Raw genomic sequence first — 14,890 nt, forward strand, 5'->3', positions numbered from 1 at the left:
AAATTGATTTTGAAGCGTTGGTCAGACGTGCAAAGAAAAGCAATGAGAAAAGTCAACGTGCAACGTTGTACAACATGATCAGACCGTCAGTAAGAACAGTTCGCCAGAAGATGCATCCAGAGGGATATTTAAACAGGCTTGTAGAGTGTGAACCACGCTGTGAATAAAAGAATCAAGAGTCTTTATTGTCGAATTTTCTACAGACTCACGGCTTAAAGGCACACTCTGAGATAAAACCACTGTTTTCTTTAAAAAGAACTGTAGTCACTATAATATCATCAAGTGGGTGAGTTCATGTGTGTCGTATCCAAAGAAAACCGCACAGGCCTCACTGCTGGACCCTATGCTGGTGTTATGTATTACACTGGATTAAACTTTATTAATTCCCAAAGGGAAATATATTGTTGCAGTATATGGTATATCAGAAGAGATTACATTGTTACATTTCACTTTATATTAGCTTCTGTTTAGTATCTGATTATGGCAGTAACTCCTCCAGTCGATGCGACCATACAGACCATTAGCTTATACCTTTCAATATGCCCCATAATGGCATTTTGTCAAGTACAACCCCTAAAGCAGCAGGGTGGAAATACAACTTATCTGAAGGAGGAAAGAGGGGGTGGATAGCTAGGGAAGATACTAGCTATATAGTTACTCTAAATGGCATTGCTTTTGGCTTCCAGTAAGTTTCCAGTGAGGAAACTTTGAGTTATTTCTGATCGGGATCTGTCTTTTGACTCACCTATAGAATAAGATGGGACCGCCTTCTTTCGCCCTTGTCATGTGGTTGAAAAGAGGGATATTTTTTACCCAATTCTAGCTATTCTTCATTGGCTACTAGAGTACAAATTTTCTGTTCACAAAAATAAAGTTATTTTTGATCAAGATCAAGAATGGGAGGCTCTTATGGAACCAGCTCCCAGTTGGGTTTGAGAAGCAGACATCCTCTCTGTCTTTAAGATTAGGCTTAAAACTTTCCTTTTTGATAATGTTTATAGTTGGAGATGGCTCAGGTGACCCTGAAACGTCCCATCGTTATCCTGCTTTAGGCATGGATTGCTGGGGAAACTCCCATGATGCACCTCCCCTCACCCTGCTCTCTTCACTCTTTTTGTATGTAGTTGCCATTTTAGTTATCCTTAACTTTGTTGTTTGTTTGCTTTTTGTGTGTCTTTGTCCTGTTTCTCAACCCACTGGGCAGTGAAGAAGGCCGTCCTTCCTCAGTCTGATTCTGCTGGAGGGTTCTCACCTACCGTGTGCATTCTTGAGGTGGAGGATTGAACTGAATTTAAGATTTGATGAAAAATTCTTGAAAAATACTTTAATATTATGATGAAAGTTTTACAATAGAAAGTTTATATATTCTATATTTTGTATCAGTAGTTATTTTTTACCTTTCAGATAACAGAAATTCCTGGCAGTGGTAGACTGGAGACTTTAGTCAGAATAAACAGCAAAGACATGCAGCAACTTTAAATTAGACCTTGTAGATGTGTCACAACACAATAATTAGATGTTTATTTTTCTCCTAAAACTTGTTCACAAAATTAATTTTGGTGGACATTCTCTACTTCAATGAGTGCTGACCACACATGCCAAGTGTAGGACCCCTGTTGTAAAAACAGGAGTAAGGCCACGCCCTCGTGAAAGTTCAGTATACTCTGATTGGTCAGTTTACACAGGCCTGAGTAGACATGGCCTACCACCCAGCATCAGCACTGCCTGTGTTGTTTTTGAATTTATCATTAAAAGGTGAATAATTCATGTTTCACTGGACACAAAATTAACTTTCGTCCCAAGTGCAGTATGAGTCATCAACATTAAATTTACGAAATTATTAATTCTAAAATGTTTCCAGTAACTTTAAAACTTTGTTGTTATCTTTTTGAAGTTTGTTTGTTTTTATTGTTGGGTCAGATACAAATGTGTAGCACAAGAGGTATCATATAAAAAACTTTAATCAGATTTCACTGCAGTTTTAGATGCAACTTTCCACTGCTTTCAGTGGGTAGTAGAAGTTAATTACACTTACGTCAGAGCTCTTCATTGCTTTTAAGAGCAGCATTAAGAGCATGGCACAATTACACAATGAGCTTTGAAGGCAGTTTTTATTGGTCTTTTTGAGAGTATTGATGCCTCTGTTCTTAAAGACGTCTAAGAGTAGAGTCAGTTTAACTCTAAAAATAGTTTGTTGTGGCTATTTTGGTTTGTACTGTCTGTGCACTCCAGAAAAAGGTCTTGTGTGTGGTTGCTAAGCGTTTGTGAATAGATGAGCAGTCGGTTGCTAGGGGCTGCAGAGTGAGGGCAAAATGGCACGGGAATGGTTAGTTACACTTGGCTGTTCACACTGTTCTTTACATCCTTGCCACTCACCAGGTCCATGAGAGCTTGCTTGAAGCATGCATATGCTGTGTCCACCTGCATCAGTTTTTAACAGACAGAACAGACACAATTTTCAAAGATACATAAGTGCTGTAGTCACAGCAATCACAAGCCTCCTCCCATCCTCTGATAATGATTACAGTGTGTGTGTGTGTCTCATAAAAAGCCCCCAAAGTGGTAAACAACTTTAGGTCAGGCATCTGGACAACGCACTGACGTCATGCCTGCTCCATCTCATTCACCAGACCAGTGACGATGTCTCACCCACTTTTGCCAAGAAGTTGGGTGGGATAATGTCTGAGAGAGGGACAACAAGAAAAGGGAGACAGCAGAGGGGTGGGGGTTTATGAAAGAAGAGGAGAGAGTGAGTTCCTCATAAGTACTTGGAGCTCCCAGGGATCTCATAACAGAGGTAGAGAGATCAGACAAAGCTTGTTTACGGCTGCATTACAGCTAATAACACCCTGAACACACCAGAGGGTGCAGAATAAACTCACAGAAACAGAAGAACTGAGGATAGGAACTGATAAAACATGATGGAAGTTGTCCTAACCAGACTGCGGGACTTCTCCTGCAAGACCTCGACCTTTGATGACAGTAAAATGGCACAACAGAGTGCCTGCAGGGACCTTCGGGGCCCGACTGACCACCCCAGACAGGGGTGCACAGCTGGAGGAGATGGCAGCAGACTGGACATAGAGAGTGCACTGGCCTGGCTGCGAAGGGAGCTGGTAAGACTCTTTTTTCTTTAACCCAGAGAAGGAAAGTAGAGTATACAAAATAATGTACATGTTGACTTTATATTATGTTTTGGCTCACTGCTTTCTAACATCTGCAGATAATAATGTACCATAAAGTTAAACTGACAAATAGACAATGGTTTTATGCTCTTGCAGAATATATATAGAAATACACATACACACACAGTTGTGTATATTTGCTGCATACATTATATAAATATATATATGTGTATATGTGTGTGTATAGGATGTTCATGTAGACTGTTATTCCATACACTTGAAATAATATGAAAAAGCCTCTGGGTTTCGCGTCACTATGATGATGACGATGGCACTATAATTCCTAACTACTCACTCAGGATACACATTTGAGTTATTCCGAGTTCAAAACAGGACCAAAATGCAGACACACGATGCACAATGGGGATTAGTGGAAAACAAATATTACACAGTGGTTGTAACATAAAACACAAATAACAAGGGAGGTAGATAATATAGCTCTGCACGCAAAATACAGAAAGCCCATCAAAGGGATATGGTACAAAGAAAAGAAAGAAAGAAAGAATTATGCACTCTGGTGGGTTTTGGTAAGCAAACAGCTCAAGGAATAGAACAGAGTAGTCGAACAGAAATGTTGGCGATAAGCAGAGGGAAACTGGAGTTTTAAATGTAACTGGGGATAAAACAGCAGTGAGAAGGTGAGGTGAAGAGGAAAAAAACACTAGGTATCTGTGGAAATAAAGCAGAAAAAAGGTAAATCTGACCTACTTGGAAATTTTAAAAAAAATTGAAATAGATTACTTCATAATCAAACCAAAGACCACATGGTAAACATTTTGAAATGTCCTCCTGCTTTTGTAAAGGAAATACCAACGCATAGAACAATTAGTTGGTTTCTAGAAGCCTTTAACCTACATTTCTACAAGCTAGCTGTCTCATTAATAAATTATGAATAAAAGCGATAGTTTATTTATAAATCTGTCTCCATTGTGAACTTCTATGCTGCTGACATCGACAGAAGTGTTATTGTAAACAGGGATAAAACAGAGAGTATGAGCCTGTCATTAGTTACACCTCAGCTTTTTAACAATTTATTGTATAAAGAATTTAGTGCAGCAGCAGAACAGCTGGGTTTACCGTACATAATAATGTTAATTTCAAACTTAAGCAACATTAAGCAACTCCACAACTAACTGCTACATTATTGATCTATAAAATCATGTAGGTGTCCCTCTGACAACTGTTGTTGATTCTGGTGAGCAGGAAATCCTTTTATTGTCTGTTAAATTGAACCAACAGAATGACCTCCCAGGCCTGTGAATGTTTTCAGTTCTCGGTCCAAGTTATTGCCTTTTTTGTTCCTAAGCTGCATGTTCGTCATGCTGCTACAATGTCACCTCATTTTGAACCAACGTGTCCATGAAAAGAGTCTGAGTGTGTGTGTGTTTGTTCGTAAGCGTTTATGTGTATGTCTGTTTGCATGTCTGTGAGCTACTGTGTAAGGCTCATTGTTACGGTCTAATATATCACTTGGCATTTAGTGCACTCACCCAGATGGCTCGTCATGGTAACCGAGTGTCCTGAGCAGGCAGAGAAGAAGAAAGCACGTGTCTGAGCAGGAGCTGGACAAAAACAGCCAATCAAAACTGAACCCTCCTGGTCTGACATCAGCTCTCAGAGGAACACAAGAGGTCTACAGCATCTAAATAGTTTTCCTAGGTACCATGGGAGTCATTTCAACCTTGAATATATAAGATGAAACTCAAAGTCCATTTTTAATCAAATGAGCTTCAACGGTGAAAATCTAAATGTTTGAATTGTAATTGTTCTCTAAGGGATAGTCTGTCTGGATTCCATCTTTTTTCGGTCTATTAAACTTGTTCAATCTGTGTTGCATCTGTAGGTGACAGAGCTCACTCTGATTGGCTGTTCAGGTTAGCAAATGAGTGCAGGAGGAGGGAGGGACCAATGAATACAGAAAGCAAACAGCTAACCTAATTTGTCGCATAAATTGTCTTTTAATTTGTCATCTTCATTTCCTCTTATAAAACAAAGATTTCACAACAGAGTGGCGACATTGAGAGAAGAAACTGAAGACCACCAGCTACGACTGAACAGCAATGCTATGATTACTTTTTATAACATCTATTTGGCCCCTGATATCACTTTCCTATTTTTCTTCTCATGTATTGCCTGAAATGTGTTATATTTTGCAGTAGATTTGTGGAGACAGCACTGTGTGCCAGGATGTTTGATAGTTGAAGTAGCAGTAAGGCTAACAAGCTACTGGATTCACTGTCAAAATAACAAAATTCTGTTTTTACACATTCAACTGAGTGCTTCATAGTTGTTTTTAGCCACTGTCTGCTCTGAAATAATAGAAAGCTGTGCATTGAACAGGGTGCATGCATAGTTCATACATCTTTCACAAAAATGACTGCAAGGCAGACTAACCTCATCGGGTTTTCTCTGTTGGGGTAATTCCATGCACATATTTCATAAAGCTGGACAAAAAAAGCTTTTCCAGCTGAAATAAAAGTACAAAGTACATTTATCAGATGAATTACAGACTGAACACACACATTTGTGGAAACAAGGCATCATTGTATAAAGTGCATACTCCAGCCCCTTCTGAAGTTGTCAGCTATGTTTTCTTGCCCAGGCTCAGATTGTACGTCCGAGCTGACAGTTGGAAGTCGTCTTTGTCCTCGAGTGCTTTTGTTTCAGATGTGACATGAGAACTGAAGACCTGAGAAGACCCAGCAGCCATCCTCTCATAGCCTCCTCATGTCAGTTTGGTGTATATGAGCCCTCAGGACTTAGGTGTCCTTATCCATGATGGCTTAAAAGCTAAAATGTATTGTTATCATTACTGAATATCAATAGTGGAGACAAGAAACATTGGGAAGTTGATTCCATTCACATTCTTCATATGTTGTGGTTATGTGGTATCTACCCTACCCTGAAGGCTCAGTCTTGTACCAGTAAACAGCTAAGTTTAGGTTCATTGTTTTGCTGTTCTTGATAATGATGCATGACCCTCATCAGCAGATAGAGTCTACTCTGTCTTGAACAGATCTTCAGATTCAGGGAAGATTATTTTAAGATTATGTTTTAAAATTTATGACCAGTTTCCTCAAAAGTTGAGATGCAAGGTAAAATGTATATTGAAAACAGATTTTCTTCAATAGAAAACCAAAAAGAGACTCTATAGGAAAGAAATAAGCCAAAGAAGGTTTTGTTATCCACAGAAGTCCTTTTGATTAAGTCCTTTCAGTCAGTAGCCTCATAAACTTACTCACACATTCACAGTGACCAGCACTGTATTTGAAAAGGACTGGTGTTTGGCATAATGAGGTCGAGCTCAGCAGGCCCGCATTTCCACAAGAAAAGTTCATGTTTCATCTCTCAATCCTCCAACTGTTGACAAAGGCAATAAAACCAGCATCTTTCAGCCAGAGTCCAGCCCCGCTTGGAGCTGTAATTAACGCAGAAAAGAAATGCAGATCGGCCCTGAAGTTTTTTGTTCAAGACATTCCAGAATCCTTTGGACAAGCTTGGTCTCTGAAGTTTGTGGAATTCTGAATAACTTATTTTACAATGCTAGTAATTAGACAGTTGCTCATAAAGAAAAAAAAAGGAAGAAAGGAAAGAAAGAGAACAGCTGAAATATGCATTTGCATTTGAAAGAAAGCAGGACTCAAATGAAACAGCTGCTGTTCCATGAAGACAATTCTGTTCGATTCAGTTGTGAGGAAGTCTTTTTGGGGAAAGGAAAGAAACCGAGAAGTTCAGCTTCTGATTTCTTCCCCTAATTGTATGATATTTATTAATTTCTTTTACCATCTTTTATCAACAAATCTAAACTAAACTGCTGTGTCCTCTATAGATGGAGATGCGTTCCCAGGACCAAGCCCTGATCCGACAGCTGATGGAGCTTCACTCTGGCATCCAAGAGCTCAAGCAGGAATTGTCCGAGGAGGAGCAAGAAGAAGAACTGGATGAGGAGGAGCAGGAAGGCAGCTATTGGGACTCTGAAAGCGAACAGGGAAGTGGAAGCGTCTACTCCACCTCGGGGGAGATGGTCTTCAATATTCCCAACCAAAACATGCCTCAACCTTTTTACTCAGGAGGTTTACCAGAGAGGGCATTTTACAGGAGAAGTTCTGTGCCTTGAAAATACAAACCATTAGAATTAATTTAACTTTTGAATCCTCTCATATTTCCCAAAACATTCAATGAAGACACCGTAGCTTAAGAAGAATATATTTCCCACCATAACTTCAGTTGAGGCAAGAAGTCATGCAGATGTGTTAGTAGACCAACATCCAGGGGCAGAGCCGAGGGGTGGCCAGGGGTGGCCAGGGGTGGCCATGGTCACCACCTGCACAAGCAACAGTGAAGTCTCTCAGAGGGCTACTCAAGTATTCGTACAACTGGAGTTGTATCTACAAACCCACTATTCAGACTTTATCTGTATAGCACTTTTTACACAAGCAGAATGTTGCACAACCTTATTCACAGAGTTGGAAAGCAAAAGAAAAAAACAGTAGAAACAATAAAAAGAAGCCTTGAAAACAATACTTCCTAACCCCCCATTTTGCCCCACCTTACCCCATCTCCCACCTACAAGACCACAACACTCATGCACTGTGTTCTTAATTTGAAAAAAAAAATCAGTGAAAACAAATAAAAAATCAAAACAGATCTCAATAATCTTGTAGACACTAGAAACAGATAAAATAATTGTAAAGTTATTTCATTCTAAAAGCCCTAACAGGGTACTTTTGGAGCACAAACATAAAAAATATGCTAATATATTTAGTTTACAAGCTACATCGTAGAAGAGGATGAAATGAAAATGAAGTATTATACAGAAACAGAATAGTAGTCCACCGTAAACATATTTAGCAAGAAGTAAAACCAGATCAAATGAATGGATGAACAGACAAAAATGATCGAGCTTAGATGTCTGTAGTTTTTTTCATGTAGTTTAAATGTAAAATTCTCATGGTTTTTATCACCTATTTGGGAGGCTTGACATCAGAAACTTCTACTATTCTCCTTTATATGTGCAGGAATGACTTCCTCGTGACAGCTACACCTGTCCTAAAGGACTGACTTTGCTGTGATGCTCGTCGGCTTGTTGAGTAATAAAGATTTTCTAAATCCCCTCTGTAAAAACCTTTTACCCTAAATACAACAGATTGAAGGAAAAATTTTACTTCTGGCTGTATCTAGGAATGTTGCTATGTACCTGTAATGACTATAAAGATTATATTTAAAAAAATGGAATATATGTCAACAGTCAGATATGACCAAATCATGTTGGGATTTTTGTAAAAGATGTTTATTTTATGATCACAGACTCTCTTCACCTCCTATTTAGAATGTAATTCATCTACCAAATAAAAAGATCATTATTGTGAATGTTTTTGACTACAATAATGAAAATCTGATACAGCGGAGATCCCAGTTGTATTCGGTGGTCAGATTTCTGTTCTGCCCAGGGATACAAAACTATTGTCATTCATCTGTTACGTCTCAGCCTTAAAAAACAAGAAAAATAGGTTCATTAGTATGCTCTACAGGTGTCTGTATTTTGTCATCTTTGTGCAGAGCTGTTTTTTTGCTCTGCTTTTATCGCACACTAAGCTAAGGTCGCCCACCGTTGGCTGTAACCTGAAGAAATGTCAAAACTGTCCCTCTTAACTTAATATAAACTGACAGAGGATTGTATAAATCCTGTATAAAATGACGACAGTCTTGTTCAGCAAGTCCTCGCTTTGTAGATAAATATTAATATGTACTGTACAATCATGTGATCCCATTGGTAATTAACACAATGTCTGTATAATGTGATTGCTGCATACCTTTTATGTACTGTACCATAAAAGAATAAACAGATCCATTAGATAAGCAGGAAAACATGAAGTTTTGCATCTTTAAGGGCACTGTGCAGATGCAGTCTGCAGACAGAATGACGGTGCCACTGTTTTTACTTGTTAGTTAATAAATGGTAAGATTATATATGCATATACAATATATATATATATATGTACAAGCTTGAATTCTTTGGGTGTGAGAAGTTAAATGTGGATGTATTAACCAGCTCTGAGCTTGTAGGATTATATCAAACAGCTCAATAAAGATTCAAATACGGTGATACATTTTCTCCATTTTAATTTTTTGTTTTCCATTTAATCTTTACATCCATAAAGCTTCATTTCAACAAAGAGACAGTGGTACAGCTTTCTTCAGCACAACTCTGCCTAAGTGCAAAACATATCTTACTCTTGCAATGACATAACTGATTGCAATGAGGCGTTCAATCATTTCATCTGCATCAGAGCAATTTCTTTGTCCACCGTGGAGTCCAGTGCATGCTTCTTCCCTTGGTCATTCTCAAGTCCTCCCCAGAGAAGAGGCAGTCTGCTGGGGCTGCTTACGGCTGCTCATCCCCCTCTACCTCCACACCCCCAAAACTCTCCCTCCTCAGTCTTTGGATCTCTGTGTTGAGTCCCAGCAGTGTCTGAGCCAGCTGGAGGTCCTGAGTGCGCATTTCCAGCTGCATGACAACAGTTAGAGGAAGCTCTGATGTTTACACTTAGATTGAGAAGCACACAAATACTGGTCCTTTATTGTAAATTTCCTTCATATTAAGGATTTTAAATCAACCAGAGGTAAATTAGAAACATTTCTCTATATGACAACTATTAAAAGCTGCTGCAGTCTAAAGGGAAAAAGGTCAAACTGTAAAAAGTGTAGGAGCTCACCAGTTCAGACCTCAGCCAGGTTATCGCTCCATCTATTTGCGCCCGCCGCAGTTCCTCGTTTGCTTGGTAACTCCTGCCCATGCTGAGCGGCCTGACGCTGACGCCTGAGTCTCCAGCATCTTCTTTGGACTCCGATGTCACTCTGAAGGCATGAATCAGTTTGTTCTTTATGTTCTCCAGGACCATAGTGGATAGCGTGTCCTCACTGTGACTGTCTCGGTCCATTCTGGGTGAGTATGAATATGTAGGCAGGTGTGTATCACCCAGACTGGTAAATTTCTCTAATAGATGTTCAAAATCCTCTCTACTTCTTTTTCTTCTCCTCTTTTAAATCACGATTCCCCGCTGTATGTAACAGATCCACTTCAAACTGATTGTCCTCCTTAAATGAACACAACTTCACTCCACAAGTTTCTGTGCTTCTCCTGAACAGTTCCAGCCAACCCTTCAGTCAACCCTTTGCCTTCCTGGTGCTAAACTGGCTTGTTTTGTCATTGTTACTATGGAGAAACTCCCTCCGCCTGCGCCTCCCTCCTCCTCCTCCTCCTTTTGGTAACCCTAATAAGAATGGTGGAAGATCTTGGACAAAGACTATTGTTGCCTCCAAAAGGAACTGAAAAGACCCCTCCAACTCCTACCACCACACCCTCCCCCCTTTCCACTATTTCTCCTTCCCAGCAAATCTTGTCCCCATACAATTCGAGTGTGAGAAATGTGTTGCGATTGAGCTCTCTGTCGGACAAAAAGCCCATGTGTAAACCTGTGTGTGTGTCTACATGTACAGCACAGAGAAACTCAATCAAACCCCCAGTGGACTTTTTCAGTGCTTCTCCCTAAATAAGATCTGCTTGTCAGCTTAGGGGACGGACAGGTTGGGCAAGGAGCAGACACAGCCTCAGTGTTAGCTGATTCAGAGGCACAAAGGCCATCCTACGGTGAAATATAACCACATCTTTTGTGCCCAAGTAAAGTCCATGCCCCTCTGGGATTTGTGGGATGGTTTTTGGCAACAGTGAGCAGGCTTTTTTTCCCCTGACTTCTGTATAGAGATGAGACAGCAGTCCAGTGTTTTTTCCCTGCCTAACTTACGAGTCTGGCAGTGAGACATGAGAGGCCACATCACAATCAGTCAATGCTTTCAAGTGCAGTTTTGAAAAAATGTTGGCTGTTTCGATGCAATGTCGCAAGACACAAAGAGATGCGGTGTGTGGGAACAGACTTTGAGATATCAGACAGTTTATTCTCAGCCAAGTTCTTCTCCACTCGTTAAAACCATAAAAGATGGGTTTGATTTGTAAGTCAGTCATACACTGATGTGCAAAGATGGATGGACAAGTATGCTGGAGAGTGAGAGGGAGCAGTTTCACTTGTCAGAGCTCATAAGATGTGAGCTATGACTCTATTTGTGCAAGGGGTTTACGAAGCGTGAGAAGAGATTGGAGGGATTGGGCTGTCAAGTCTCGAAGGTCAAGGCAGCAGGGCGACACGTGACAACAATGACAGGAACCAATAAGCTGTCAGCAACACACATTGGGCCTCAGGTGCTGAAGCTTTTCTCACATGAGTGAACATTCATGTCTCATGGGAATTATGTTTTTTTTATCATATCATGTTCCCTTCTAGGGAGGATGATCCTAAGGATGCCTGGATCACCGTTTGGAGCAAATGTGCCACACTGAAGCTGTTGGGAGCCTCGATTGTGGTCAGATTTAGTTTGTTTAAACCAGTAAGACTGTTGCAGTCTTTTAACTCTGGGTTATGTTTTCTACTTAATCAAGTACTAGTAACACAAAGTGGGAACTTTAAAATACATATGCACATTTAGCAAATTTCATTCAAATAAATAATCCGTTTGAGATGGTGGGGAGACTATATTCGGGAGAGAGATTTGATTCGATTTATTTGTTCTAACGTATTTTTAAAAAGTAGAGATGGCCTCTGAGAATGATGAAGCATTAGTGCAACATCATCAAAATCCCAAAAAGTTGGGAAGCTGTCAAAATAAATAAAACAAATACAATGACTTCTAAATAATGCAGCCCCTATAGTCTAATGAATGCAGTATAAAGACAACAGTGTTGGAGATAAAGCTGAGCTTTTTGGAAACTACTGGGAAACAACTTCCAGTTGCTTGTTTCAGAAAAGGTGCAACAAGGAGTACGTCTACCACATGTCTATCTCTTCTGTTAACAACACTTTGAAAGCTTGTTTGAAAATAACAAGCGGTTTTGGGCCCTTTTCGGTCTTTACTTAGATTTTTTTGGTCATACAGCAAACATTTCCAGTGAGTATCAGGGCCAGACCCTGGACAGCTTCCACACTTCTATATGGAGCAGAATGTGGCTTGTTATTGTCTTGCTGAAATAAACAAGATTTTCCCTGAAAAATATATCATGCATTGTTCCAAAATGTGTATATAATTTCTATTAATTGTGCCTCATAAATATTCCAGTTACCTATCACTCTCATTCCTGCACAGATACTGCATTTTAACCGTTTAAACCATTTTTTAAACATCTGTGAGGGGTTGTCACAGCTGGGAGGTTCCCAATTAGGTCCAAAACTTATATAATCAAAACAAATATAATGTCATTTTACATTTTATTACATACATCGTATTGTTGATTGAGAAAAATGACTGCTTTTTGTTATTGCTTTTTTATTGAATTCTTTGAAGAATTGTCTGATTACAACAGTTTGATATATGATATGCTTAAAGGCAGTTACTTAAAGTTTTGCAAATCACTGTTCATGTCTTCCAATTTATTGTCATCACATTAAACCCGTTTTCCTCCAGTTTGTGCAATGCAGTGCAAGAATACTGGTAGTAATACCATGATTACCATCATTAAAGATTTTCCAACAAAAAAAGGGATTTTTTTTTCAGTAAGACATCAAATATCTGCAAGTTTAAAGTCCAAATGTATGATTGTATACCTTGAATTATCAGATTAATGTATCATCAATCTATATATTGTCATGTCCTTGTATTTTTATTGTAATTTTGTTATAGTTTTCATCGCTGGCCGAGCCCGTAAAGCACTTTGGTCAACAGTTGTTGGTTTTAAATGTGTCATAAAAATAAAGTTGAAGTTGAATCATGTGCCCTCAAGTTCAAGTCATGTGACTCACAGCAGCACATTGTCTTAATCTGTGTTATCAAATCATGTGGTTTGAAAGTTGAGTAAAAAGACACTCTGTTGTCACTTAAAGTATACCAAGATTAGAATCCGCCTTTAAGTCTTCTCCCGTGTAAAAATATGTAAAACAGCTCATAAGCACGGCTTTTGACAGAACTTATGTCATAATTACAGCCCAAAGTATTAGTTGTCCTTCCTTCACAACACAGACAAGATCTTTATTTCCACTTCAGGATGCAGAAAATTCAATTTCAAGGATGTTTGATGGAAAATTAATTATCATAAGGGACTGAGAGGCGTCAAACCCAGTGTTTGCTGTAATTACACAGATAGAAATTTAGTGTGATAAGAGTGGTTTTTAAACAGCTTGATATATGAAACTCTGCTGTTGGATCGCAGCTATTTTGTAAAACTTTGTTGCCCTCTAGTGGTAAATTGATCATTTACAGTCACAATAAAGGTCTTGCAGTGCTTTTTACACGATACGTGTAACGTACAGCTTAATAATAACGTTGGATTAATGTATTTAGATGAACCCAATGAGACTTTTTTTATCATTTTTTTTATCATTTGACTGTTGTTTGTCTCTGTTGCCACAAGAGAGACAAACTGAAGAAATGTGAGAGGAGCAGGGTGCGAGTGCTGACAAAAGAAGTCAGAAGAAAACACGGGAAGCTGCTTGTGTTGTCTAAACTAAACTCCTGTCTGTGAAAACTGGTCTCTGATGCTGTACCTGAACTAGCTGCAGAGAATCACTCACACACTCACTTTGAAGCTTTATTTTAAGCGTGTGATGTGAGAGAATGGGAGTGCTGCAGCAGCCTGAGGCAGGACTGCAGAGCTCAGTCTGCTGTCAGCTGAGCTGGTTCAGCACATGATCAAAGCGTTGTTCCTGGCCTGATATGACCCACCGATGGAGTTCATTCACAGCTCTGCTGCCTAGCAAAGCGCTGTAAAACACAGAAATCTGTTCATTGTTTTTTTATATACTTTATACGGGTAAGCTCATTGAGATTCTGAGGAGAGGCCTGTATCAAACAAACATGCAATATAACAAACTGGTTTCAAACATAACTCTCAGCACAGTTCAAGAATTACAATGAAACACATATTACTGTTTGCAGGATATGACCAATACATTTCAACTGGGTACAAAGAAATATATGACTAAAATTATACTGTATCCTTGATGATTTAGCAAAACTACCTCACTACAAAACATTAAAGATGGAAACGTTACACAGCAATACATTTACTCCAAAATATTTGACACCTCAAATGAAATTTTTTAAAATTCTAATTTCACATGGCAACCTGATTTCTGCTGATTCAACCTGTTGTTGAATCAGTAATAACACCTTAGTGAGTGCGCTGGTTTATGACAAAGTCACACTCTGAAATGGGCCATTCTTCAGAGTTAACTTTGAATTCTTCTTCTTATCTTTTAAGCTTAAATAAGAAACCGTTCTTTTGCTTCTTCTTGGGAATAGTGCATCTGCTCCAGTAGTTTTGACACAACTGCACTTGAATATTTTTTATGAAGAGCCAAGACTGTCACGATCGTGCTTGGCTGTGGCATTTGTTTGGTTTCTGGGTCTTAAGCGGGGTTGAGTAGGTCACACTTGTTCCTCATCTGACCTCTTCAAGACACCTTCTTAAGGTTCTGCAGGAGCAACCACTCCTTGCCAGATTGTCTCACTACTACTACCACTGCTTCATGTTTAAAATTTTCCTTTGTGTATTTACTCTGCCTTCCTGTGTTCCCAGTGCTGCTTCCTTCATTGCTCGCTTCATTCTGGATTCGCTAAATAAGGATCCAGCAGTCTCCAGTGGATTCCAAGACACCTAC

The 14,890-nt window shown here is 39.3% G+C and overlaps 3 protein-coding genes across 3 annotated transcripts in view; 1 reads left to right on the plus strand and 2 right to left on the minus strand.

Annotated features, from left to right (window-relative positions):
- The window catches only part of slc44a4 (solute carrier family 44 member 4), a 132,637-nt gene that overhangs the window by 79,013 nt on the left and 38,734 nt on the right, over nt 1-14,890 (minus strand). The gene's annotated exons all lie outside the window — the stretch shown is intronic.
- LOC140275040 (uncharacterized) lies at nt 2,742-9,232 on the plus strand. Its single transcript, XM_072370430.1, has 2 exons — nt 2,742-3,116; nt 7,015-9,232. The coding sequence occupies exons 1-2, from the start codon at nt 2,919-2,921 to the stop codon at nt 7,300-7,302; spliced, it is 486 nt and encodes a 161-aa protein (XP_072226531.1). The 5' UTR covers nt 2,742-2,918; the 3' UTR covers nt 7,303-9,232.
- aard (alanine and arginine rich domain containing protein) lies at nt 9,306-10,368 on the minus strand. The gene is made up of 2 exons (XM_072370754.1): nt 9,902-10,368; nt 9,306-9,693 (listed from the first exon to the last, which is right to left on the minus strand). Exons 1-2 carry the CDS (start codon nt 10,124-10,126, stop codon nt 9,571-9,573), a joined length of 348 nt encoding a protein of 115 aa, XP_072226855.1. The 5' UTR covers nt 10,127-10,368; the 3' UTR covers nt 9,306-9,570.

The sequence above is a fragment of the Leuresthes tenuis genome, unplaced genomic scaffold (genome assembly GCF_036924035.1).
Source record: "Leuresthes tenuis unplaced genomic scaffold, fLeuTen1.0.hap1 SCAF_18, whole genome shotgun sequence".
Taxonomy (NCBI): Eukaryota; Metazoa; Chordata; class Actinopteri; order Atheriniformes; family Atherinopsidae; genus Leuresthes; species Leuresthes tenuis.

Excerpts from the sequence above, each read along its gene's own strand:
- LOC140275040 (XM_072370430.1), top strand. The coding sequence starts at position 2,919 with ATGATGGAAGTTGTCCTAACCAGACTGCGGGACTTCTCCTGCAAGACC. Across the intron at positions 3,117-7,014 it reads CCTGGCTGCGAAGGGAGCTG|ATGGAGATGCGTTCCCAGGA; the intron begins GTAAGACTCTTT and ends TGTCCTCTATAG.
- aard (XM_072370754.1), bottom strand. The coding sequence starts at position 10,126 with ATGGACCGAGACAGTCACAGTGAGGACACGCTATCCACTATGGTCCTG. Across the intron at positions 9,694-9,901 it reads CCTGGCTGAGGTCTGAACTG|CTGGAAATGCGCACTCAGGA; the intron begins GTGAGCTCCTAC and ends GTTGTCATGCAG.